The sequence below is a fragment of the Cebus imitator genome, unplaced genomic scaffold (assembly GCF_001604975.1).
Source record: "Cebus imitator isolate Cc_AM_T3 unplaced genomic scaffold, Cebus_imitator-1.0 Scaffold40, whole genome shotgun sequence".
In the NCBI taxonomy this organism is placed as follows: Eukaryota; Metazoa; Chordata; class Mammalia; order Primates; family Cebidae; genus Cebus; species Cebus imitator.
Window position 1 is genome coordinate 8,640,856 of NW_016107355.1, and position 27,237 is coordinate 8,668,092.

Here is a 27,237-nt window from a genome sequence, read left to right on the forward strand (position 1 = left end):
GCCTCTGGCATTATTTCCCCCATCCTCACTCTGAGATAATAATTTTCTTTCACTATCACAAAGGGATTACAAGCCATCAGAAAAGGACTTCTGCAAACTTTCCTCACGCTGCTTATCTGCATGTCTCATTGTCCCTGAGCAACTGACTTTCCTCCCTGTGACTTTCCTCATGTGCCTTCCTTACTCCATCTTGTTCATCTCTGGACCACTCAGGTGTGCCTCCTGCACTCTTCTCTGTCTCCTCCTCCTCCTCCTCCTTTTTTCCCTTGGCCACTCTGTTGGTTCATTCCCCTCAGCACACCAATAAGGCTATTACTTCTCCCATGTTTAAAGAAATATATGCTTCTCCTGATCCCACCTTGTCATCCAGCTACCACCCATGTTGTCTGCTCCCTTCTCAGCAACTGCTCAGGACAGTTATTTTGCATTCACTGCCCTCTTTTTAATCTCTCCTAAACTCATGCTCATCATGTTTTTTGCCTCATCATTTGTCAGAATCAGCACTTGGTACTCCACAGCGACATATTGCTAAATTCAGTGGAAAATCCTCAGTCCTCCTCTAAGAACATCTATCATTAGTGATTGATACAACTGATTCTTCACTTCTTTTCACTGAACACTTTGACACTTGATATCTGGATCAGCACCCTCTCCCTGTTTTCCACCTATCTCTCTGGCCACTCCTCAGTCCTCTTCCCTGGTTCCTCCTCTTCTCTCTGAACTGGGATTCTGGCAGCGTTTCTAGGTTCAGTCCCTTGTTTAGTAGACATCACTTTATAAACATGGCACCTCTTCCTAATAACTCATTTGACAATCTTGTCCAATCTCATGGCTTTTAGTAATACCCATAAGCCTCTGGATCTCAAATTTAGGTATCTAGCCCATCTGACCTAGAATCTTCTCTTGAATATCCACACATCTCTCAATCTTTCCATTTGGATTATTGAAACTACTTCTGAGTGGCCTCCCTGTTGCCACCATTGCCTTCCTGCATTGTGTTTTCAGCACAGCAGTGAGTATGATCCTTTTAAACATAAGGCAGATGATATCATTCCTTTCCTTGAAACTCTCCAATAGCTCCCAACTATGGTTGCCAAAGTGAAAAAATAAAAATACAGGATGCCTAGTTTTACATGTGCATTTCAACTAAACGATGAATGATTTTGTAATTTGGGAGCCATACTTATACTTAAAGATTATTCATTGTTTATCTGAAATTTAAATGTAACTGGGCATCCTTTGTTTTATCTGACAGCTCTTCTCCCCAGTCACCCAGTGTTAAGTTCTTAACCCTCACCACGACCTACAGTGTCCCCTTGTAGTCCTATCGCCAACCTTTGGTCTAGCCACCGTGTCCCCTCCTTGCCATTCCTTGAATTGAATTTACCTAACATACTTCAAAACAGATTATTTGCCCTGCTATTCCATATACATGGGATGATCTTCCTCACATAGCCCCACGACTTAAAGCCTCAACTCCTTAGGGTTTTGCTTGCACATCCGCTTCTCACAGAAGCCATGTCTGTCATTCTTGTCTCCTTCTTGCTTTCCTTTTCCCTGTAATACATTTCACCATCTAACATTCTATATGCATTATTTATTTTGTGTACGGTCTATTTCTCTCCAATAGAGTATGTATTTTATAAATGCAGAGATGTTTATTTCTTTTGTTCACTGCTTGATCTTCAGCACCTCGAAGAGTGTCTGGCTTATATTAGATCAATATGTATTTATTGCAAATGAATATATGTTGTGTAAATAGTGACAAGATAATCAAGAACCTATTAGTGTGATTATGAATGCCCATATTATCTACAGGATGATGTTGATTAGTTTTACAGTATCCTATCTGAAATCAGCTGAAGCAATGAAAATTTTGAGAGATCAAGGTAGACGTTAGGGAAAAAAGATGATTCCAGAGCATTGTATGCTTAGGGCAAAGCAATACAGAATAGAGGGGCAGGGTAAACAAACAATAAGGTGAAGAAAACAATGTAGGAAGATATTTATCAATTGACCTTGAACTTTGTGGGAAGATATTGATCAACTGACCTAGAACTTTACTAAATTTCACTGCGACTTTGCATCTCCTGAGTATTCTAGCCCTACCCAATCTAAACATGAGATTCCACATACAAAAAATACAAATTATGTTAATAGTCCCATAAATTGATCCTACTTGATGGAATTTTACCTTTTGCAACTGCATGAATGTTACACTTTCAGGAGGGGGTCATTTCTCACTTGTACTGACAATGTTGTTCAGTTACCCCTTTACTTGATGCTGGCTGCTCCCTTTCCGGACTGCTGTACATCAAGTGGATTCTTTGCATATCAGATTGAGGACTGGTGGATCTACTTTGAGAAGTTTATTAAACTTAGAACAAGACGCAATTGCTCACATCTGTAATCCCAGCATTTCAGGAGGCCGAGGCAGGCCGATCACCTAAAGTCAGGACTAGCCTTGCCAACGACTAGCCTTCACGACTAGCCTTGCCAACGTGGTGTACCCCATCTTTACAAAAAATACAAAAATTAGCTGTGTGTGGTGGCACACACCTGTAATCCCAGCTACTTTGGAGGCCGAGAGAAGAGAATCCCTTGAACCTGGGAGGTGGATGTTGCATTGAGCCAAGATCCTGCCATACCGCAACACTCCACGTTCCAGCCTGAACAACAGAGTGAAACTCTGTCTCAAAAAAAATTCAAAACAATAACATCTTAGCCTGGTTGTCCTTAGTCTCTGCCTATGCAGGATATGAATCATCCTGCTTACTTTATAGTTTAGATCGTAATAACAATCATATCGGGCCGGGTGTGGTGGCTTACGCCTGTAATCCAAGCACTTTGGAGGCCAAGGTGGGCGGATCACCTGAGGTCGGGAGTTCAAGAACAATCATATCCCTGAGCTGTTAGGAATCGTTTCTACATTGTTCTCATGTATACTAAAAATTATTGAGAGTAAAATAGACCACTGTACATACATAAAGTATAATCATTTATTTAACAATCTTTCAATGGTAAACATTTAAGTTTTTTATTTTATTTTTAATTTTCTCTATTAACAATGCTACAATGACTATCCTTGGATTATACTTCTTATTTCTGATTATTTCCTTAAAATAAAAATTCTGAATATGGAATTATAGGATGTGAAAAGAGGACATTTTTAATGCTTGTGGAAAATACTGTTGAATTGTCTTTCAGAAATACTCTGACATTTTACTCTTCTTTACAGCTTATGAGAAAAATAGTTTGCCCTGTCTTTATCTACAGTTGACATTAATGCTCCTTTGTCTTCAAATTTTTTTCTTATTGCAAATATACACATATTACTGTACTTATTATATTAAGCTTTTTTCTTAACTTTCTTCTCATAAATCCATCATTCTTTCTTATTTTTTTTTCTTGCCAAACTTAATGAAAAAGGTTTACTTGCTTTCTCGATTTCACTGCTTCTTAAGGGGACTCTTTCTTCCTTTCTTACTTCAATGAAACTTCTCCATTCCTAAAGTCACAAAACAACACCTATTGAATAACTACAGTGGCCTGTTTTTACTCCTCTTTCTTCTTGATCTTTCTATCACTTTGGTGTTATTGTCCCTCTCTACTCCTCAAAACTCTCTTCTCCTTGGAAGGCAAAATCACTAATACCTCCAGGATCTCCATCCGACCCTTAGATTGATCTACTTTCAGACACCAGTGCTGGTTGATTCTGTGCCTTGGCCTATGCTCTAAGCAGGAGGAAATCCCATTTTCCTGTCTTCTATCCTCTTTTCTTTTCATTGATGCTCTTACCCCGTGGCTCTAACATTTGACATTTGTATATGTTAATGACTGTCATTCTCTATCCCAAGCGAATCCTCTGTATTTAATGCCATGGAAATGTTTGCCATTGTCCATTGGATGTATGCATGTCAGTACACCTCTACTTATTATAAATTGACCCGACCTGAACTGTTTCCTTCCTTCTTACCAATTTTGCCTATGTTAGTTACGGCACTGTTAACACATTCTCTCAAGCTAGAATCTTTTAAAATTAATGATATCTCTTCTCTCCCATCCCATCAGCTACCAACTCAGATTCGTTCTGCCATGGTCAGGTACTTTGCCACCCTTCTTTTCATTTGTTTTCCTGAATGGTGGTAATCAATCAGTTCATAAAGCACACTTTTTTTTTTTTTTAGCATTTCGCTATTATTCTGTCTGATCCTGAAATTATTGGAGATCAAAATATGCTAAAGTCATTAAGATTTGGCCCCTACCACGAAAGAATTCGAGGCAAGTAGGAGAGATGCACAATTATTTCATTTCAATGTAGTGCTAGAGAGATGAACAGAATGATACAGGGTCACAAAGGTAGACCAACTTAGAGGCAGTCGTATATATAGAGAGAGAGGTCTCACTAGTGGAATCCTGCTGGAGAAGCCAAGTCTTTTATTGGTGAGTAGTGATTAGCCATGTGTTGGGGCAATAAAGGCAGTTATTAACAAAGGGTAACATCAGGAGCAAAGGTACAAATACCAAAGCCTTGTTCATGAGTCCCACCACAGTCTTCCTACCCCTTTCTCCCCACCCAAGGTACCTCCTCACCTAAAATAGAAGTAGAAAGCAAGAAAAATTAAACTTGTATGTATCCCACCTTCCTTAAAATCTCTTTTGGATCTTGCACTGCTTTCTGATTAAGTCCAATTCCATAGCATGGCATGCACAAAGGCTTCCCAATCAGACCCCAATTCATTCCTGCAGCCTCACCTCCCACCACCTGCTCTTCCCCTAATAGCAATGCTTTGTCACAGTCTTCATCTTTTTCTTCACTGAACATCATGTTTTTCCCAGCGCAGTTTCCTTGTAAATGTCTAAAGTGCTCCTCCCTTCTAATCTGTGTAATAATTACTTTTGAATTCTCTAAGCTCTAGATTAACTTTCATCTCTTCTTTGTATCCCCTCCTTAATTCTCCAAGGTGATTTAATCACTCTCACAGCACTTGGGTTTTCCCTCTGTTGTAGTCATGACCTACAGAACACAGGTTTGTGCTTCAAGAGACACAAACTTCACAATATACATATTTTGTATATATGTGACATACATACATATCAGCTGGATAATGAATGACATGAATAATGATAATAATAATAAGTACATATTATTCATCTTCTTTATTTGGTGTAAGCACATGAGAGGAGCATAATACAGTCTACTGAATGATTTCACTTTGTATCCGACCCTGTTTTCAGAGCCTATCTTGCTTATATCAATAGAAGAAGCCTTCTCAAGTGTGTTTGAGGTGACCATACCAACTTTTCACAAAAATATTCTGTGTTCTCTGTTGCCTCAAGTGATCCTTTTGACCTGCCCAGAATTCTGGCTGTGAGACCCAGTCTCATTTTAGTGTTGTGACCAACAGGAAAAAACGTGACCAAAGAACATACAACTGTTGATGCTTTTATTTTTTGGAAGTGTTCAGATCTGTGAATGGGTACTAAAGATTTATGACAGAATAGGGGTGTCACAGAGCGATTTAAAAATGTAAAAAGAAATGACCAAGCACTTCGTAAAATAATTATCACTTATATTTTTTCTCCATTGTTGAAACAAGAATAGCATGTTGACTACTTTATACAAGTTTGTTTTAATATAATACTGTACATTGTAATTAAGATAACAATGACACAGTGGGTCTCACCGTTGAAATCCTAAATTTTGCATGGGATTTTTTTGTTGGTTTCCTTTAATATAAAGGTTTTATAGGCAAAGAATATGCATTCAGAAAACTGATATAGGAATAGTGAGCTAAGGATATTACTATACTTACTTTTTAAGTTCTTTAGCACAGAGGTATTCATGTCCATAAGGATTTATTTGTTGATGTGTAATGCCCATTTCTCCCTCCAGAACAGCTACTGAATATAAATCTGTCTTAGAAGAGAAAATAGTTTGTTCCAGGATTTTCCTTGTAGAGCTAGGCAAACTGTCATTTGCCACGTCAGTCTAGAAAGAATGTTGGACGGAGATGTCATTGAACGCTGACTAAAGAAGTCGTGCCACTCCGTACAGCACAGGCCAACATCAATCATGAGCTGTGTCTTTTAAAATAATTATTTATCTTTGCTCAACTTGGTACAACCTGAATAATTAAATATATAGTAAACGTGTATGATAATCTCTAAATATGTGTAGTGCTGAATTCTTCATGACATTTTTAAAATATGCTATTTTACTTAATCCTTATACCAGTTTTCCTAGGTTGGTGGAATCATCCCTCCTTTGAATATCTGTTCTTACATACACACACATAAATGAGGTGTTCACCATGTAATTTTGACAAACGCCGCATCTTCTATGGCTGTTAGGTTGGCTCCCCTACACTAAAGAAGACAGTATTTGCATTGTCAGCAGTAGCGGTTTAGTGAGTGCCTTCTGACCAGATTAAATATACCTGGAAGGGTTGAATGGCAGGTTTCAAGAGGCATACCGCATTATTGTACAAAGCCCTTTGATTGAGTTCCACTGTGAATAATCTATGGAATGTTTAAAATAAAGGCCATTTTCTAGTTTAAAATGTAAAAGCAGATGTTTTTCTAGAAAAGTAACTGGTATTTTTACTAATACCCTATAGAACATTAGTTGTAAAATGTGTAAATGTCTGTTATTTAATTCAGACAACAATGGCAAAGGCAAAAACAGAGAGACCAGTTAGAAGACTGTTTCACATGTTGGTCTGAATTGTAAAGTGGCATCAGGGCACGTGGGGTAAATGGTCAGAGTCTAGACACAGTATGAAGATCAAGCCAAGATAACTTGATGTGGGTTATGGAGTGTAGCACAGAAAAAGAGAGGAGCAAAGTATGACTGTGAATTACAGAGCTGGCATTTACTGAGATGGTAATAATGTGTTGGTTAGAAACAGGAATTTTCTGTAGTCAGTGTATAAATGATATGCAATGCTTTGAAACTATAGAAGATCACCAAGAGGAACAATGTAGACAGAAATTAGAGAAGGTCCAAGCAGAGACCCTTGGGACACTCCAGCATGGAAAAGGAAGGTGGTGAGGAGGAACCAGTGCTCAGAGCCAAGGAGAAGCGTCTTGTCACGCCGGAAGAAAATCTGCAGAACACAGTGTGTGAAAAGCCTCTTACTGCTGATTGGTCAATTAGTAAAACTGAAAAAACAGACCATGGAATTCAGCCATGTGGGGGTCATTGCTGGCCTTTGTGTACATTCTAATGGCTTCCACTGAATTATCTCATTTTTCCCCTTAAAGCAATTCAGTGGGGGATTTTTCTGTTGCCCTGTCAGTTTCAGCTACTTACACTCTCTTTTTATACTGTCAAGCCATTTTAAAGTAAATAACTCAGTACCTTTGTTTCTTATTCAAAATAAGGTCTACCACTCAAGGCTCATATTAAGCTAGAATGAAGTTGAGTGTATTATCCAACTGTTTAACTTATTGAACATATAATTGACAGCCAATGATCCTGAGCTAGATTTCCACAAGACATTCCACAACTTTCCTTAATGGTGGTTGAGCGATACACTGAATAAATATTGTACTGTAGGATGCATTTCTGTAAGAAAGTGTCTTCAGAGATTCTGGATTTGGGGTGATATTGTTTCATATTTTGCAGTGAAGGTGTGTTTTTCTTCCAACAGTTCTTAGTTTAGGTTTTCTTTCATTGGAAGTTCATCACTGTTAGGCATTTCTTAAGTAGCGTAACAAAGCAAATCCACAAGCATTCAATGTAAGATTAGGAAAACAAAAGTCATGTAATACTTTGTTGTCAAACACTTGCCACTGATAGATGTTGTTTTAGCTTTTAAGGCCTGTCACATTGTTTATTCAGAGGAATAATTTTTTAAATTTTAGTAAAAAAAAAGAAAGACAGACCTTAATTTTGGCTTCCCACAGATGCCATTGTGGAAAACATTCCTAGGACTGTGTGATTTAGTCATCCCATGAAATTCTAGTTTTCAGCATTGATTATTATAACCCACAGTTTGACCTAGGAAGTGGAAAACTGTGTTGACTCTGACTCACCAGCCAACAATGAGCCTGCTCTGTAGTAGAGTTGACTTCTATGGAGACCTTCAAGTCTAAGGTGCTAGCACTAGGATGAAATTTTTTCTTTAGCTTGTAGATCACTAATGCTTTAAGTGAGAAGTAGCAGGGTTTGAGAATAACAGCGCTTTAGTTTGTAAATCTGGTTAGATGGTGGTGGTTCTCAAGTTTCGTGACGACAGGAAAATTGAGTCCACAGCAGTTGTTTTATCCATCAAGTTGGTAAGAAGCTCTACTTGGTACATAAAAATTGCTTTTATTTAATACAACACTTTTGGCAAAATTAGCCATCTCTTTTTTCATATATCCATTCTGCTCGGATAGACTTATTCTCTCCGGGGTTTTTCTGAAACCGTGAAACTCATGGCCCTTGAAGGCCAGTTGCAGGTTTGAGTCTTAAGAAGTATTGCTTTTAAATGCCGGCTCAGACACTTATACCAGACTGTTGCTGTGGTGGGTTATATAGATATGTCAAGGTTTGTTCAATTGTCATGCTCTTTTAATAAGAACCCCTAAATATTAAGCCTTGATCTGAATGCAATTGGCCACCTTCCCTAGGATTTCTCACTTAAATATATAATCTGCATTACCCACATGATATTAAAACATCTGTTCTTGAGTAGGAATGCAAGCATTTGCTTTTCTTTGCCGGCTTAAAAATTATTTAAAAACATAACCCAGATAATTTTTGGATGAATTCAGATAAAAACGTAGGGAAAGGCAAAGAAGCATGTTTAAATGAATTGTTTCAGGACATTCTTGTGTCTTTACAGAACCTTCTGTGAGTTGTTCCTGGCAGGCATTTATGTCTGCATGCCCTGCTGGCTGCTTAGGCTCTTTAAAAGTAAGACCTCTGTATAATACATCAGTTTGACATTATATAAATGAGATTGGAGACACCTTTAAGAAGTGATGTGTATGCAAAGCTGAACATTTATTGTCTTCTCCTTAAACACCTGATCATTTTATAATATTGTTTTGTTTTTAACTCCAACAATAAAACCTAATCTGCATTCCTAACCCTCTGTTAGGTATGAATGAATTGAAAGCTTTCTTATCAGCTTGAAGTGTACTATATGCAGTTGACTAAGAAAGTGGCAACATAAATCTCTGCAGGCCCTAACAGTTTTACAACAGTTGCTATGCTACCCGAGGTAAACATTTATATGTGTGTATTTGTCCAAGGAAGATTCATTGTAAATGTGTTTTTAAAATTGTACTGGCCACAAAAATTCTAATAAAATGACAAGCTGTGGTTTTTTCAGAGGTAAGTAACGACTTATTGTGAAATTATAAGCAGTTCAGATCGTACTATTCCAAACAGGAAGTCAGCTTTTTTTCTTTCTCAAAAAGGGGAAAGATGTTCACAAGTGCACAAAGCATTTAAGGTAGTCACCATAAAATACAGAACACTGAAACACTGATTTTTGCGAATAACACTGGAGAGGTCAATAAGAAGACTTAACTTTTGCAGCCAAACATGCTTTCTTGAGCTCGTTCCTATGGCCGTTATTATGTCTAAACTCTTGGGCTGCCAGTTACTTTTCATTAATAAAAATAGAAATATATTTGTTTTTCAGTAATTCTTACATACTAAGTTCATTTTTTATCATCCGCATTCACCAGGATTGGTGCGATACTTTTTTGGTTACTTATGTGGTTCATAATAACAGATTCTCATTTTAGCTTTGTTTTGGCAAGAAAAAACTCTCTTCTGCGATGCAGCATGCTTGGCTTCTGTAGAATAAGCTTCACAAGGGCAAAAATTTTCTTCTGTTTTTTTAATAGTGCTCACCTCACAGAGTTTTACTTGTTTTATTTTTATTTGTATTTTTGTTTTGAGGCTGAGTCTCACTTTATCGCCTAGGCTGGAGTACAGTGCCCCAATCTCTGCTTATTGCAACCTCTGCCTCCTGGGTTCAAGCAATTCTCATGCCTCAGCCTCCCAAGTAGCTGGGATTACAAGTATAGCCAACATGCCCAGCTAATTTTTTTGTGTGTATTTTTAGTAGAGATGGGGTTTCACTATGTTAGCCAGGCTGGTCTTGAACTTCTGAATCTCAAGAATCTACCCACCTTGGCCTTGGGAAGTGCTGGAATTTACAAGGGTGAGCCATCACACCTGTGTGAGCCCTTACAGGTTTTTAAATAAATGCTTGTTGATTGATTTAACGGACATGGCTTTGTTTGCTCTTATAATAGATAAGGGGAGAAGCTGATGGCATATATTAGCATTGTAGGGCCGCCTTAACAAAATACCACAGACTTAAACAATGGTGCCTTAAACAATGAAAACTTGTTTTCTCCAAATTTTGGTTGCTAGAAATTGAGATTAAGGTGTCAGCAAGTTTGGTGTCTTCTGAGACCTCTCTCCTTGATGTGTAGATGTCCATTTTCTTCTTGTGTCTTCAGTTGGTCTTCCCTCCCTACTATGTCTGTGTTAAAATTTTATCTTACTATAAGAACACCAGTCATATTGAATTAGGGCCCACCCTAATTACCTTATTTTATTGATCTTTTTAAAGACTCTAGGACTTTAGTGGAATAGATATTTTGGGTGGACTCTGATTCAGCTCATAACACAGCATGCATCTCTATTCCTTTGAACATTTTCGATATCAATTTTCTAAGCATGGATCTGTTTCCCTCAGATTTTTAGGATCATACTGCTGCTATTTTCAAGCCAGACATGCCTTCTAGGATATTTGATTTCCTAAAGAGCTGGGTAAACTTCATGTACTCTCAAAACACAATACATATATGTAAATGTAGAAATAAACCATAGTTGTACCACAAGGCAGTGTTTCCCAAAACTCACTGATAAACTAAAACAACCTGGAGCTTTCAAAGAAAAAAAAAAGAAACAGAGCTCAGTACCATCATTGACTTACTAAGTGGTTTATTATATTTTTGAAGCTCTCAGGATAATTTTTGTGAAGCTGTATTGGACCCTCTTGTATCTGACAATTACATGGAATTTTTAAATGTAAAAGCTGGCAAGAAACTTGCAGGTGGTTGAATTTAGCTACATATATTGTAGTGGAGGAAACTGAGGCACAGATAGATCATGCAGTTTACTCAGACTCTCTTCCTTACATGTGAGTATCTCTGGGATTTAGGGTCCAGTGCCTTGACTCCTGCTCATAGTTCTCTCACTATCATGTTGTCATTCAGAGTAACTTTCACCAGAGAAGTTTAAAGACCTCATTTTGTTTAGGATCCTTAGCTCATGGAGCTGACATTGCAGAAATGTACTCTTTGCCAGGACACCATCACATTGATTTCAGATGCCTTTTCTGCTCTTTGACAATCTGTCCTTACAAAGTAATAGACCTAAAGGGGTCTAGGCTAGGGCCACACCATCACCAAGGTTGTCGTTACTGCCCTGCAGGGTGAAAGCACAGAAGCTGTTCTCTGGTTTTGGTTTCGTCGTCTGCATTGCAGAATACCAAGATACTCTGTTCCCATTTGTGTCCATTGCCATCCACTAAATTGTCTTACCATAGCCTATAGCTTAAAAGTACACCATCATATTCTTATGAAGAATAAAAGAAATACAAAACAGAGAATGTAAAAATCCAATTCAAGTCAAGGCATATTTTGCATATTCTAACTAGTTTAGCAGCCCAATCATAAGTGCTCTTAAATATCAAAGGTAAAATGTTAGCATTGTCTAGATACTAATTATGGGAGAAAATGCTATTGTCTGTAGTGAATAGTGGTATTTTGTTAGAGAAAAGGAAAACTTAAAAATTCAAATACTTTTTTTTTTCCTGTAACTTCTTTTTTTCATTGGCTCCCCCTTTCTCTCTGAGAGTGCCTTTAAACAACTTAGAAAAGCAGAACTTTGAAATTGAACAACTTTGCTGTTCCTTGAACAGTGGGTGGGGTGACAGTCATGAGAAGGCCCTTAAATAGAAGCACCACCACTTCTGTTCTGTCCAGGGATTGATTCTTTGAATCCCTGGAACTTATGTTCATTCTTCTTTCCTGTTTTTTGGGTGGGGACCACTGGGTGTGGGATGTGGTGGGGAGACAGTTGTCTTTCTAAATTTATCATTTTTTTTTTTTTTTCTTTCAAAACAAAGCCTTACTCTGTCACCCAGGCTGGAGTGCAGTGGCACAATCTCGGCTCACTGCAGCCTACGCCTCCTGGGTTCAAGCGATTCTCGTGCCTCAGCCTCCTGAGTAGCTGGGGTTACAGGCACCTGCCACAGCACCCAACTAATTTTTGTGTTTTTAGTAGAGATGGATTTTCACCATCTGTTGGCCAGGCTGGTCTCAAACTCCTGACCTCAGGTGATCCACCCGCCTTGGCCTCCCAAAGTGCGGGGATTACAGGTGTGAGCGACAGCACCCGGCCTCAAATTTTAATTTAAATATTTAGAAGCTTAGAGATTTCTAACACCAACTGATATATACATACAGTAACAGAAGATGCTTTTCTCTCTACCATTAGCATTTGAGGGGATTGCTATGAAGATTGGAGATACTTCACCGGACTCAAGATGTGCATCTTTTGTTTGCCCAGTATTACAAGCTTATTTTGTTTTGCCTTCTTTTGTATTAATATTTTGAATTTTATCTCAGCAATATTGATTTCAATTAGAACTTTATATTGCTTCAAAAAGAATGCTATATTCAGAGAGTCTCCGACAGACTGGAAGCAAAATAAGTCATCTCATTCTTGGATTATAGTCTAATTGAAAATAGCCTACATAACAATTATATTTCATGCTTAAAATATACATCTGCCCCCTGAAAATTTAACAAATAATGTTTACTGTTTGTATTAACTTGCTAGCAACCACTTATTTTCTCTCTACAGATTTTGAAACTTTCCATTCGTAATAATAGTATTCTTTAATGATTACTGACCCCTTAATTTTTACTTTACAAAATATTTAGATACATATATAGGTTTATATTTTAGAAATATATAAAACTTTGCATTAACCATTTTACACTATAAATTTAATCAATAGTAACTAAATTAGCTAAATTAAAATTAAAATCACTTTTTAGATCAATGTTTATATCTATAATAGAGTTTTCAGTCATAGTTCTATCAAAGCAATTTTGTGTCATTGGACAATTATAGAAAACACTGAGTAACAAAAAAATAGATTTAGTTTCTACTCTCAGAGTTTAACAGTCTAATGGGTAGAGCAAAAACATCATAAAATAATTAGAAAATATCTTAGTCCTAATATTTTAGCCAGATCCCTAACATTATTGAAATTAAGTCTTTAATAGTAACCATTGTACTATATACATGTACTTATGCATATCCATGTATCTTAGCGTATCCTGTAACATTCTGTCATAAACTTCAAATATATAAAATAAAATGTATTTAAAAAACAAAAAGATGAAAGGAGTAACAGCTGAGTGGAGACTTGGAAAGTACACATGAGTAATCCAGGCAAGGAAAGAGGCCAGACATTGTCATTCGACTGTGCTCTTCTCACAATGCACACATAGGCCCTGGAACAGTGTAGTCACTCAATAAACTTTTCTTTAAAAAAAAAAAAAAAAAAAGGATGAAATCACTGTTGGCCCAAGGCTACCACATTCATTTCTGCCAATTATTCTCTGTAAGAATACCCCCCTGTGGGCAGCGGGGTACCCACAAATCTATGAGCCCTACTAAAAGTTGTGCCTGTCCAGAGAAAGGTGCTCCATTTCCTAGTTTACTGGGCAGCTTCTGCTCTTCACGCCAGGTGCTCACAGAGCAGTCCACAGAGGGAGTCTCTTTCCAGTTGACCCAAAGGAGATATATTGGGACACTGATGATTCCATTGTGCAAGGTTTCATGGATGAATTGGGTTCTTGAAAAGGTCATTGTAATGGTGAAGATTTATGATGTGGATCAACTTGGGGGGAGTTTTTGCATGTGGGATGGGGGCAGATTTAGCATAAGTTCAGGTACAGAGTCTGAGATGAATATTATATGTGCAGTAGTCAGTGAAGAGACGAGATTGATTGGAACAAAATGTGCATGTCTGATAAGTAGCAGATTAAATGGGAAGGTGAGCAGAGGTCACTTTGTGAGGGCTCTGAATGCTGTGTAAGGAATTTGGATTTTATCCTCCAGATGAGAAATCATAGGCATGTGTCCCAGTTCATCATAGGATCAGTGATATCTTCTTTAGTAGATTAACCCAGGATTATGCAGCATAGAACAAAAGGAGAGAGAAATGATTAAAGGGAAGGAGATAAGGTTAGAAACGGCTATATATAGTACATGTTTTTAGTATCTAGCCCAGGATTGAAGTAAGGAGAATGAAAAGGAAGAGCTGATGTGTTAGTGCTTCCCTATAAGTATATGAGCATTTTGATTGCTTCCGGTCTTTCTAATTATTGAACATATTTCCATGTGCATAAGTGAATGAATAGTCAGTACTTATCAGTTACATCAGCTGAAGTGTAGTGCCTACCGTACAGTACACTAACTTCTGTAGGCAGAGCAGAGGAATTCCAATTTAATCCCATCCTCAGTAATCCTTTTTTAAATTCTTGCCAGTCTCATCTCTGTGAAATAGTATACCTTTTTCGTATGTGAAATAATATCTGTTTTTGCATTTCTCTGATAACAAATGAAGTTTAGCATATTTTCATGCTTATTGACCATTCAAGCGTCTTGTCTAGAATATGCCTATTTTTTCTATTGCATTTGTCTTTAGTTTTGTATATTCTAGATGCTAATCTTGTGACAGTCACATAGTTTGTGAGGGTATTCTCCCAGTGTTTCTCTGATCTCTTAATTTTGTATATTAGGCATTTTATATTAAAAATATATTGCAGGCAATTTATTAAGCTGCTTATTTATGATTAAGGCATTTTCTATCTTGAGTAACAAGTTCTTTAATGTCAAACAATTTCTGCCTGTATTTTTTTCTAGATTAAAATTTGGCTTAATTATTTCTTACTCAACTTTTAATTTATGTGACACAAATTTGCATAACTACCAAGTAATTTTTCAGATTAAGGAAAGTGAAAAGTGGAAAAGAAAAGGAAAATTTTGTAAACAGTATTATAGTTTTCTTTGTAAGTCTATAATTGAACCATTATGATATTTTTAATTTTTATATATGACCAAAAGATATCCACATCCATCACGGTTTGTGATCGTGAAAATTAATGTCTTTTTCATTGATTTCTACAGGAAATCTTTCAGAGTTCACCTTCGTGAAGTCTTTGCAGAGTAGTTACTTCTAATTGGGTTGAATATAATTTCCTTTCGCACATATTTCCAGCCTTAGTCTTCATAACTTCTTGCATATGTCCAGAGAGAATACATTGTTGTTTTTAAAACAGTTAACATAGAATTCATTTTACTTTCAGCAATTCACAGAGGCTGTGAGTCCTTCAGTGTTACCCCCTTCAGTTTTGCCACTGGACCTGCTTAATAACGCTATAACTGCCTTTACTACCTTGGAAGACCTTATTCGATATCTTGAACCAGATAGATGGCAGTTGGACATAGAAGAGCTATATAGGCCAACTTGGCAAATTCTTGGCAAGGCTTTTGTTTTTGGAAGAAAATCCAGAGGTAAGCTCCCTCTTCAGATTAGAACCTCATTTAATTTTCTTAGCAGCTAATGTTTCAAATTCCTTTACCACAGCTTCTGAAGGGTAGAGTTTAAAATTCATCAGTAATATATTCAATAAATTTTCTTAACATTTGAGCATATTTATATATTGAATAATAATATATACAAAAGGAAGAACTTAGTTATAACCCAGTGAGTGTGGAAAATTGAAAGGGATACTTCTGAAAATTCCAGTTATATTTCATCTTCAAAAATATCATTTTGATGAAGGCTTTCATTGATTACAAAAATCATTGCTTACTCACACCTAATACGTGGAATATGTTGATTTCGAGATTCAAGAGAAATTATCATAGCTGCAAAACCAGGTTAGGGGTAGAAAAAGGGGATGTTCTACAAAAGTGTTTGTCTACAGTGTCTCCCATGGGTCAGTATTATATCGCTTTGCATTATCTAAGCCTAGACACCTATAAAAATATGAAAAATGACATTGACCCAACATAAAGTAGAATTCGTAGTTTTCAAGGTAGCATCCATAGCAAGAAAACAAGAACCTAAAAGAACCCACACCGTAATAATTTTTTTAAATTTGCTGTTGAAATAATCACTTTTGCCCATATGGGCGTATCTTTCTCTATGAGTGAAGTGAAAGTGCTGTTAATTAAACCCCATTCTAAATGGCCAAGAAATCAGGAATAATGTTAACTGAGTTTTCCCTAAGTTTACCTAATTTTTTTAGTAACATTAGAATTCAAAAGTATACATATCAGACACAAATGAAAATGTATAGAAATAACTTTGTTTACAGTGCACTCAAAAAATCCATTTTAGTCTGTCAGAAGCATTGAAATCTGCCACTTTAGAGAAAGTAATGACAGCCTAGAGAATTTATATGAAAGGAACAATGTTCAGTTAATTTGAGCCATTCACAAGGGCAGATTGCAGCAGATTTGCTCTTCTAAATCTTGTCAGAAGGAAACCCAATTCCTGCCCTTTCCCGCTGTAAGAGTGGCAGCGCTTTTGGATCACGAGCTTTAATCTCAGCAGGTCATGTTCAGACTTGCCCAGCCCTGGTATTTCATTATGCCAACAGACGTGGTTTCCTTTTGGCAATATTTGAAATCGGCGTTCAAGTGCATGGGCAGCCAAATCCTATCCAGATGCCGAAAGCTGTTGCATATTTATAAGATTTGATCTTGATGAATAACTTGATGAATAACTTACAAACAACATTTCCCTTCCCTCCCACTTAGGAACAGGAAGATGAAGATCTGCAAGACTAGCTGAAACATCCATGAATAGAGCCCTTGTTAGCAAATTTGAAGTTGATTATCATGTTGATCTGTAAGAAGCAGGGGCAGTGAATCAGGTTCTAAACTGAGATCTAGTTTTTTGACAGCTGATTTCTGGATTTGAGCCTAAAAACCTCCCTTCTAGCCAAGCCTTTGTGTCTGAAAGATTTGGCCAGAGGCTAGCTTGCATTCAAAAGCATCGGAAGCTGAACCAGGTCTTTCAAATATTCATTTAACACTTTCAAAATTGAAGCCCTTTGCAGTTTGCCAAAACTATTAACTTTTTAAGCATACAGTAAGTGTGAGAAAAGCAGTGTATATTTTTGGAACTTTACATAAACTAAAATGCAGGCGTGGGATAACATCTATGTAGACAAAACCAACTCCCTTCCTGAGAGTATCTCTACAAAGGAATAAGGAGTAAAACTTTTAAAAGCATCTAATTAGACATTGAAATAGATTTTCCACAGAATAAACATATCACAGTGTTACCACATTCATCTTAGAAAGACCACCCTCAGATTACATTACAGTAATAGACTATCTTTGGACTGAATATCTTAAAAGAATGAAGAACTAACAAAGAAAAATACAACCTTTTTTGTAGTAAAACAAAATATTGATGATATTTGCTTTTAGAAATAATGATTTTGCTTGGTGATGTGCTCAAAATCTGCATTCTTTAGAAAAACAAACTAATATGTCTTTTATCTTAGGAGATAATTATGAAAAGGAAAGAAAATCTGAACACCAACTTTTACTTTACAAATATTTTGTGAAGGGAAACTTCTTTAATATTGTAGTTAAGCTATTTACAAAGTATGCTTTGGGGCAATATCTTTCTTTTTTCCTTTTCCTTTTTCTCTTGTTTTCTTTGCCTTTTTCCCCCCTAAAAGTACTATACAGTGTTTCAAGAATATGTGACACAGGACTTATTTTAATGAAGCTTCTATGTGTTTGAACCCTTAGCAGTAGGCAGCATAAATTTCAAACATGAAATGCCAAATTTAAAATCCTTAATTATATTTTTAGAAAACTGTGGACTGCATTAATGCTTTGTTTCCTTTCACTTTCTTCCTCTGGTTCAGGGTTTTCATTCATCCCTTGCTACTGTTACAAAAAAAAAAAAAAATACTGTATTTTCTAAGTCAAGCTTAACTAGTACTTAAAAGGGCTTTTGACTTTTGTGTCAAACATGATAAATGAGTGGAAGCTAAGTTAAAAGTGTGTTTAAATTTTCACATTGTAGCAGGTATCACAACTTAGTTCATTTGGGAAATCTGTTGAACCTTTTATTGTGGTTAAGTAAACATTTTAAAGGGAACATATACAATCTCTTTCTATTATCATGAATTATCATATTTAAAACTGTTTGACATAGGTGAATATGCTTTGAGAGCTGAGAGCTTCTTCACTCACATGCTAAAGAAGTATAGCTCTTAAATAAGCATTGAACATTTTGGCAGCCAGATTTTGTGTTTGTGCATATTTTTAAGTCTTCTTCGTCCTTGCCCAGGCATTAACTGCTAGAGAAAAGATTCAAATAAGCTCATATATACTTTTAACAGCAAAAGAGGAATGTGTACATATACTATTAGATCAGCAAAATGAAACCAGGTAAAATATGTGATACCATTTAGCATAATGAGCTCATTACTTTTAAGGGTTAAGTTGGTCTATTCAGGGCATTTGAAAGAAGGATTTGCTCTTAAATATTTAAAAACTTTGCTTTCACAGGATCATTTTCAGATAAAAAAAGAAATTTTTCAGTAGCCAAATGAAACAATGATTTTCCCTTGAGTTAGAAAAATAATTTTTTAGCTCAGTAAGGTGTTGAAATGGACTCATTGAATTAGAATTTCTATGGTGCTTTCCTAACACTTGACTCAGGCTTTAGTCTGTCATACAGTTTACATACATTTATAGTTTCCAATGTACTTATGCATAATTTTATAATACATTTCTTAAAATACTTAAATTATCAAGGACAATGAAGACAATTGATCACATATATAGCAAATCCAAAAAAGCATTTGATTCTTAATTACCTTGTCATTTACGAATTAATAAAAATTAGCTCTTAATTTAAAAAATTAGATTACATCATGACCATTTCTACTTGAAGCCATCTTTAACCAGAAAATATTTTCTTTTTTTTCCATTCATGTCTGTTTTCCATATTAGTGGAAAAGTATTTAACTAGGTTTATTATATTTTAGATCTTTCCAAATTTTAAAAAATATTTAGAAGAACAAAAAACCCTAAAGGAACATATGTTTTCTGATAGTATTCAATGTCATTGGCATTGCTTTATTTGAATATTTCTAGGGGAAAAAAATAGGAAGAGATATAAGGCAGAAAATAAATTATATTAGAAGTGTTTATTCTAATAGTAATTACCTACTGTTCATGTGATACATATAAATTCATATTGAACATGACATGTTATTTTGATATAATTTTCCTGAGGCAGAATCATTTTGTAGTTAAAAACAGTGGTTCTTTGAGGATTTATTGCAACAATCTGATGAAAGAATATTTTGTTTAGTCCTCAAAAGTAGGTATTCTTTCATAGAATAAAGCACAAACCACATAGTTAACCAACTTGTTAAAGGAATAGAGACGGGTTATAAATTAGATATATTAAACATGTATTCCACCCATTAGCGGGGGAAAGATAGTGATCTGAAGGAGTTTAGTTAGGCTAAATTTCCAAGTTGGGAAATTATTCAATACATTTGAAGCAGTCCCTTCCTACAACTTCTGCTCTTATAAAGCGTGTCGTTTTTTTTCATTCTTAGTCTACGCAGCTGTCTTAAAGTGTGCATTTTCTTCATGCATTTTTTATATTTTATGATTATTATTGCCATAGAGATTACAGAAAGTACTAATGACAGGTTTCAATATATTCTTCACTAATTATAAGAGCTTCAAATCCTTTTAGGAATTTTGTTTTTCATGAAAGTATTCATCATTTTGCATTTTATTCTTCTCTTTGTGTCTTTTTTTTTTTTTTCTTTTTTTAAGGTTAAAACGTGTGGCCCTTTTTGTCTCTACTAAAGTTTCCTGTTTATAGCTTTCAACTGTTTTGTTGGCTCTGTTCTTAATATTACACAATGGCATCTCTTTACTGGCTGCTAGGTCATAATGAAGCTTTGTTTACTATGGAATAGTCCGATTTGTAGTTGCATATCTCTAAAATCTACTTAAAATAAGAGGGGGTATTGTTACAGATATTGTTCATGAAATAACATAAGATTTCTTTATGAAGAGAGCTTAATGAAATACATTCAGGCCCAAAGCATCAGCATCTATTTTTCTTTGCTTTCTTTTATGCCATATAGTGGTGGATCTGAATCTTCTAACAGAGGAGGTAAGATTATACAGCTGCACACCTCGTAACTTCTCAGTGTCCATAAGGGAAGAACTAAAGAGAACCGATACCATTTACTGGCCAGGTTGTCTCCTGGTTAAACGCTGTGGTGGAAACTGTGCCTGTTGTCTCCACAATTGCAATGAATGTCAATGTGTCCCAAGCAAAGTTACTAAAAAATATCATGAGGTAGGTATATAATTTTCCTTTTGGTTTCCTTTGAGTATTTTATGTCTTAGACCAAAACAGTGAATCTGAAATGCATATATGTTTGGAAAAAAGATGTAGTATTCATGAGGAAAAAAAATAAGGTTTAAAAATAGTTTATGTTTTTATTTTTTAAAATTAGCACCTTTAATTAAAATTCCAGATATTAAGGATTTAGAAAGCTTATTCTCTGGTAATACAACACGAGTGGTCAGTGAAGTTTTTGCCTCTCATACCAAAAAAAAGTTTTTTCTGAGGAAAAAATAGTAAAGATTTTCAATTTTTAGACTTTTCAAAATATGAAGGAAAAATATTTCAAAGACAAGCTCAGAGACACATTATTATCTACTTTGGAGAAAGAAGATCTCTGATATTTATTTTTCTGCTTGGGGCAACAGAGACTCCTAAGATGACATATTCATAATTATACTAAATGTCATATTATTTATGTTTCTTCAAATAACATGTTAAATGTTGTATGGATTTTTTTAACCTTTCATCTCCTTATTCTCTGGAATGAAAGAAAGTATTATATGACATGTTTGTAATTATTGTTTTTTAGAACCCTGGGAACCTTAGAACTTGTACACTTAACGCTTTGTTAGTGATGGAGTCTCCCAATTATAGCCCACCATCTCCCCAGCAGCATCATATAGAATACTTCTATTAGGAAGCCATCCTTCTTGATGAGTCAACTTTAATTTCTACAAAATATTTACATTAGACGAAGTCAAAATCTGCCCTTCTGACGTCATGTCAATATGACTGCCTTTCCTTTCATTTTGTCCATTAAATAAGAATACGGAATAAATATCTACTTAATAAATAAAATGATTTTTCATACACATAAAGACCTCAGTGAAAGCCTTAATTGAAGTGAAAGCCTAGCTCTAGAATGGAAACTGGGTCCCTTGCCTTTGGGAATCCAGTGCTTTTTTTTCCACTTTATCAAATGCCAACACAATATTGGTGAAGGGCAGGAAAATCATGTCTTAAGAAGTACAGGTTTTGAAACCATGCATGTTTAGGTTACCTAACAGATGAGGGTTTCACTGAAGGCTTTCTGCCTATGGAAAATCATTTTATTTATTAAGTATATATTCATGTCATTTCTTGGAAAAATATAAATGTCATGAAGTAATTTTTAAATGAAGTCAGAAGGGCAGATTTTTATTGTTATTATTTAAAGGCTTTGTAAAATTTAAAGTTGACTCCTCAAGAAAGGTGGTTTCCTGATATACGTTTGTTACCTGATGCTTCTGGAGAAGATGGGATATAATTGAGGAAAACCAAAAGATACTGTAGCATGATAATATATTAATAAGACATTAATATTAAAGTCTTATGTCTTACTTTTTGTATCAATCACTAGATCTCTTTGTGGGAAAACATTTTAGCCACATAAATATATTTTCTTAATGATTTTTCTAAGTCTCAAATGAGAATTTTCAGAAAAGCAAGTCAGGAACTTTATACACTTATAAACTTAGATGTTATATCTTCCTTGAAATGCTGGTGTCCTACCTGTCCAAGCATCTTTGGTGCATCCGTAGGGCTTTAAAGATACTCTATTAGGAAACTATTACATTTCAAAATTATTGTCTATTTTTCTTTGTTTCTATTGAATTGAGAAGTAAGGAAAACAAAAGTCACATTACAATATAATGCTTGAGAACACAAACTCCAAAGCTAGACATCCCATGTTAGAACATAACATTTGTTTGTTGTGTGACTTTGAGCAAACTGCTGGGCCCTTGTGTCTAAATTCCTCATCTGTAAGGCGAGTCTCCAACCATCATACTTTACTGTGAGGATTTAGTGGGCTGATATTTACAAAACACTTAGAATTAGGCCTGGTAATTTTCATGCCCTTAATTTATACTAGCAACTGTCTCACTCATCTTTAGTTTTTCACCATGCCTAGTCTTATTCTTTGATTATAGTAAATGATCAAGGAAGATTTGGCCGGGCGCGGTGGCTCACGCCTGTAATCCCAGCACTTTGGGAGGCCGAGGCGGGTGGATCACGAGGTCAAGAGATCGAGACCATCCTGGTCAACATGGTGAAACCCCGTCTCTACTAAAAATACAAAAAATCAGCTGGGTATGGTGGCACGTGCCTGTAATCCCAGCTACTCAGGAGGCTGAGGCAGGAGAATTGCCTGAACCCAGGAGGCGGAGGTTGCGGTGAGCCAAGATTGCGCCATTGCACTCCAGCCTGGATAACAAGAGCGAAACTCCGTCTCAAAAAAAAAAAAAAAAAGATTTAATGAATTTTGCCTTGAATGCGGAAGGGTATTCTGGCCAAAAGATCTACAGGACACTCTGACAATAGTATTTGTTCCATTTTCTCTGTTCTTTGCTTAATCATTTTCATCTTGTTTATATTTTTACATATTTAATTTTTTATGAAATAATAGTCTTACAGTCTTACATTAGGTCTGTTTGGCACAAGCAGACCTAAAAAAGTATACCATTCAATTATCTTATTCTAATACTGAGTCTCTGTTCCCAGTGCTGTGTGGTTCTCAGAAGTTTAAGGTCGTTTTGTTTGAAAGTGTGGAGCAGTGGCCCATAAGCACTTGTCCTTTGCTGGTTCTCTCTGTGTCTGATCCAGTATCTTCCATAATCTCTGGCTCAGCTTCTCCCTGGACATTACTTTTCATGGGCTCATTTTAATTTCAACCTCTAAATTTTCTGAGATGAACTTCTGCCCTGTTTCTTTTCTGGTGGCATAATCTATGTCCTTTTCTTTTTTAATATTTCCTGGAACCTGCTGATCATTTTCCAAGTCTACTTTCTCTTCCAAAGCCAAAGCTTTCAAAAAGAATTAAAAAGAACACTAATTGTGTCCTCCACCATTAGAATTTCTTATCCAAGACTAAACTTACTAGAACATTAGGAGATTCTTCTGCTATATGTAAATCTACATGAGCATCAGCAGACAAAGACAGGGGACTTTGATTCAGCAAATGCATCTTGACATATGCATGCTAGAGGAAGCAAGGATTGCAGCTTGGCCTTTCTGAGTGTTAGGACTGTGCATGGTGGCCTCTCTAACCTTTACCTTATGTAGTAATTTTTTTCCTTGCTGTATGGAAAATGCATACAGGTAGATATAGGAATTGAAGACATTGGCTTTGCCAATATTGCAATTTATCTTACCCACCCAGCCTCATTCCAGAAACAGTTTGGAGCAAGAGTGTGATAAGGAATAGTGCCAGTATCTGAAATGTAGCTAGTTTGATCCCACCCTAAATTGTTCAAAAATAGTAAATCGGTACGAACATAAATAATATTCAGTAATCACTGAGTTAAATTTCACATTAAAGAAATAAAGTTAAGTAATTTTTATTCTAGAATTGCTAAATAGATGAGAAAACCACTTCTACTTTAAAAGTTTACAATTTCTAAAAGTTATGACAAGACTTTGAAGTTTATCTCTTCAGGAAGTTTATCTCTTTCAGGAAGAAAGTTACTAAATAAATAGAATGTTTGAGCAGTAATATTCTGAGTCTATAAAATTATTATCCATCATTCTAATAATTCATCTTTGGCCTAAGTACAAATAAAGTCTGTCACTTATTCTCTCTAAGCCTTTGTTCACCCATATGTCAAATAGGCGTAATGTAAATTACTTCATAGGATTCTTGTGAGTTAAAGTATGTAAAAACATTATTATTGTGCCTGGCACTCAGTAAGCATTCAAAAAATGTTAGCTAATTAACCTCTGATATTACCACATACTCCAGTGAGGTATGCATTCTGTTTTTCTTTTAAGTCTTTAAATAGAACAGTCATAGGACTTGACTTGTGCCTTTTTAGATTAATGAACATTTTCAGGAAGAATAGCTTTTAGAAGTTGCTTTATGAGGTTATCTATATCATATCCAAAAAGGAGAGATGCTAGAAAATTTCATATTATTTTGTTATCTGGCCTTTGTTCATAATCCAAACAAAATACAATTTCTTAAACGTTGTTGTTTCTCTCATAAGAAATAAAATGTAATACACTTAAATAGGTAGCAACATCAAATACTTCAAATAACATTTTATACACTGCACAACTGTATCTTTTTGTCTCAGTGTTAAGGGGAAATATGTGTAGTGTAAGTGTCAATCTTGCTGTATTTTTACTAAAAACCTTGACAGTCCAAACTGCAAATAAGCTTATTTAATAGAGGCATTATTGTTATTATTGTCAAACCTCTTCTCACTGCACAGTAGGATCCAGCTGCAGGAAGTTAGCTGTGACTGGAGCTGATGTCTATGAAGTACATCTAATCCATCTCATCAAGTTTATAGAGGACTTGAAGTATAGCCAAGAAAATTAATGAGTGGCATAATTGAGCAAACTCAGCTGTGGAGTGATCATGTTTCTATCCACAGAATTTCTGTACTTGACTGTATTGCATCAAGTATAAATATTTGTTAAATGTGTGAATAAATGAATGAGTGAAAGAAAGCAACAAACAGAAAAACGAATTGTGTATTGGTTGTTCCAAAATACTGAAGGTGAAATTCTCTCTAATATAGTCAGGTAAAGGAAATAACGATTGCATGGTGAGTCTTTCCATTTAAGTACTGTCTCCTTATTCGGAGACAGAATGCTTCCAAATTGTTGGCATTAAAATGTCTGTCCTTTCCTGAAACTCTGATGATAAGTTATGAATTATTTTTTTTTTGGTAGGGGAGTGTTTCCATAATGCCTCCTCTAGGAAAAATTAAAATTTGAGTCTTTCTTGGGCCCCAAGATTCTTTTCTAAAACATTACTTGTTTATAAAAGCAAGTCATAGACATTGATTTTTAAAGGTGGCTTACTATTGTTCCCTTTCAGGTCCTGCAGTTGAGACCAAAGACGGGTGTCAAGGGATTGCATAAATCACTCACCGATGTGGCCATGGAGCACCATGAGCAGTGTGACTGTGTGTGCAGAGGGGGCACAGGAGGATAACCACATCACCACCAGCAGCTCTTGCCCAGAGCTGTGCAGAGCAGTGGCTGATTCTGTTAGAGAACTTATGCGTTATCTCCATCCTTAATCTCAGTTGTTTGCTTCAAGGACCTTTCATCTTCAGGATTTACAGTGCATTCTGAAAGATGAGTCATCAAACAGAATTAGGAGTTGTGCAACAGCTTTTTTGAGAGGAGGCCCAAAGGACAGGAGGAAAGTTCTTCAATCGTGGAAAGAAAATTAAATGTTGTATTAAATAGATCACCAGCTAGTTACGGAGTTACCATGTACCTATTCCACTAGCTGCGTTCTGTATTTCAGTTGTTTTGATATGGCTTAGGGTAATGTCAGTACAGGAAAAAAACTGTGCAAGTGAGCACCTGATTCTGTTGTCTTGCTTAACTCTAAAGCTCCATGTTCTGGGCCTAAAATCATATAAAATCTGGATTTTTTTCTCATATTCACATAAGTAAACGAGAGCATTCTATGTACTACAAACCTGGTTTTTAAAAAGGAACTATGTTGCTATGAATTAAACTTGTGTCATGCTGATAGGAAAGACTGGATTTTTCATATTTCTTATTAAAATTTCTGCCATTTAGAAGAAGAGAACTAAATTCGTGGTTTGGAAGAGACAAACCTGAAAACAAGAGTGGCCTTATCTTCACTTTATCTCTAAGTCAGTTTATTTGTGTTATTGTGTACATTTTTATATTCTCCTTTTGACATTATAACTGTTGGCTTTTCTAATCTTGTTAAATATATCTATTTTACCAAAGGTATTTAATATTCTTTTTTATGACAACTTAGATCAACTATTTTTAGCTTGGTAAATTTTTTCTAAACAGAATTGTTATAGCCAGAGGAACAAAGATGATATAAAATATTGTTGCTCTGACAAAAATACATGTATTTCATTCTCGTATGGTGCTAGAGTGATTCTGCATTTTCAAAAACTGAATTGGAAATCAATAGAATTGGTAAGTTGCAAAGACTTTTTGAAAATATTTAAATTACGATATCTTCCATTCCTGTTATTGGAGATGAAAATAAAAAGCAACTTAGGAAAGTAGACATTCAGATCCAACCATTACTAACCTATTCCTTTTTTGGGGAAATCGGAGCCTAGCTCAGAAGAAGATAAAGCACCTTGAAAAAGACTTGGCCGCTTCCCACCAAGGCGTACTGTGCTGTAGGAACACATCCTATTTATTGTGATGTAACAGTTTTATGACCTTAAACTCTATTCCATACACTTGTATAAATACATGGATATTTTTATGTACAGAAGTATATCCTTTAACCAGTTCACTTATTGTACCCTTTGGCAATTGAAAATCAGTAAACTATTTTGCTTGTAAAATGCTTAATATTGTGCCTAGGTTATGTGGTGACTATTTGAATTAAAAATGTATTGAATGATCAAATAAAAGAATGTGGCTATTTTGGGGAGAAAATTAAGTGTGTGTGTGTGTGCATGTGTGTGCACTCAAGATTTACCTCTTGGACTCTGAGAAAATGAAAGCAAAAAAGTTTTGTGTTATTATTTTCATTATGCAAAAGCATATGTCAGTTCAAAAGACAAAAAGGGAACATTCCTGTGAGCCTTTCTCTGCCTCTTGTGTCCAGTGCCTTTGAGCAGTGGTTTTATTTTTCTCATTGGTCTTAATACAGATTTCGGGTAATTTAAATTTCACCTGATTTGAAAGTTGTTGTATGGTTTATGAAATGCTTAGTGATAGGTTATATGGTAGTATAAAACTGGAAAAAAAAAAAGCTTGGAAGATTCTACTC

At 35.7% G+C, this 27,237-nt stretch overlaps 1 protein-coding gene across 4 annotated transcripts in view; it reads left to right on the top strand.

The window, feature by feature from the left end:
- The window catches only part of PDGFC (platelet derived growth factor C), a 212,763-nt gene extending 185,758 nt beyond the window's left edge, over positions 1–27,005 (top strand). For 2 of the 4 annotated variants that reach the window (XM_017526031.2, XM_017526030.2), the window contains 3 exons: positions 15,409–15,616; positions 20,254–20,471; positions 25,327–26,995. In XM_017526031.2, coding sequence (XP_017381520.1) covers positions 15,409–15,616; positions 20,254–20,471; positions 25,327–25,443 — 543 coding nt within the window. In that variant the 3' untranslated portion in view covers positions 25,444–26,995. Of the gene's footprint in view, positions 1–15,408; positions 15,617–20,253; positions 20,472–25,326 lie in introns of all 4 variants that reach the window. The other 2 variants (XM_017526032.2, XM_017526033.2) reach the window with 1 other exon arrangement.
- The last annotated feature ends 232 nt before the right edge of the window (positions 27,006–27,237 follow it).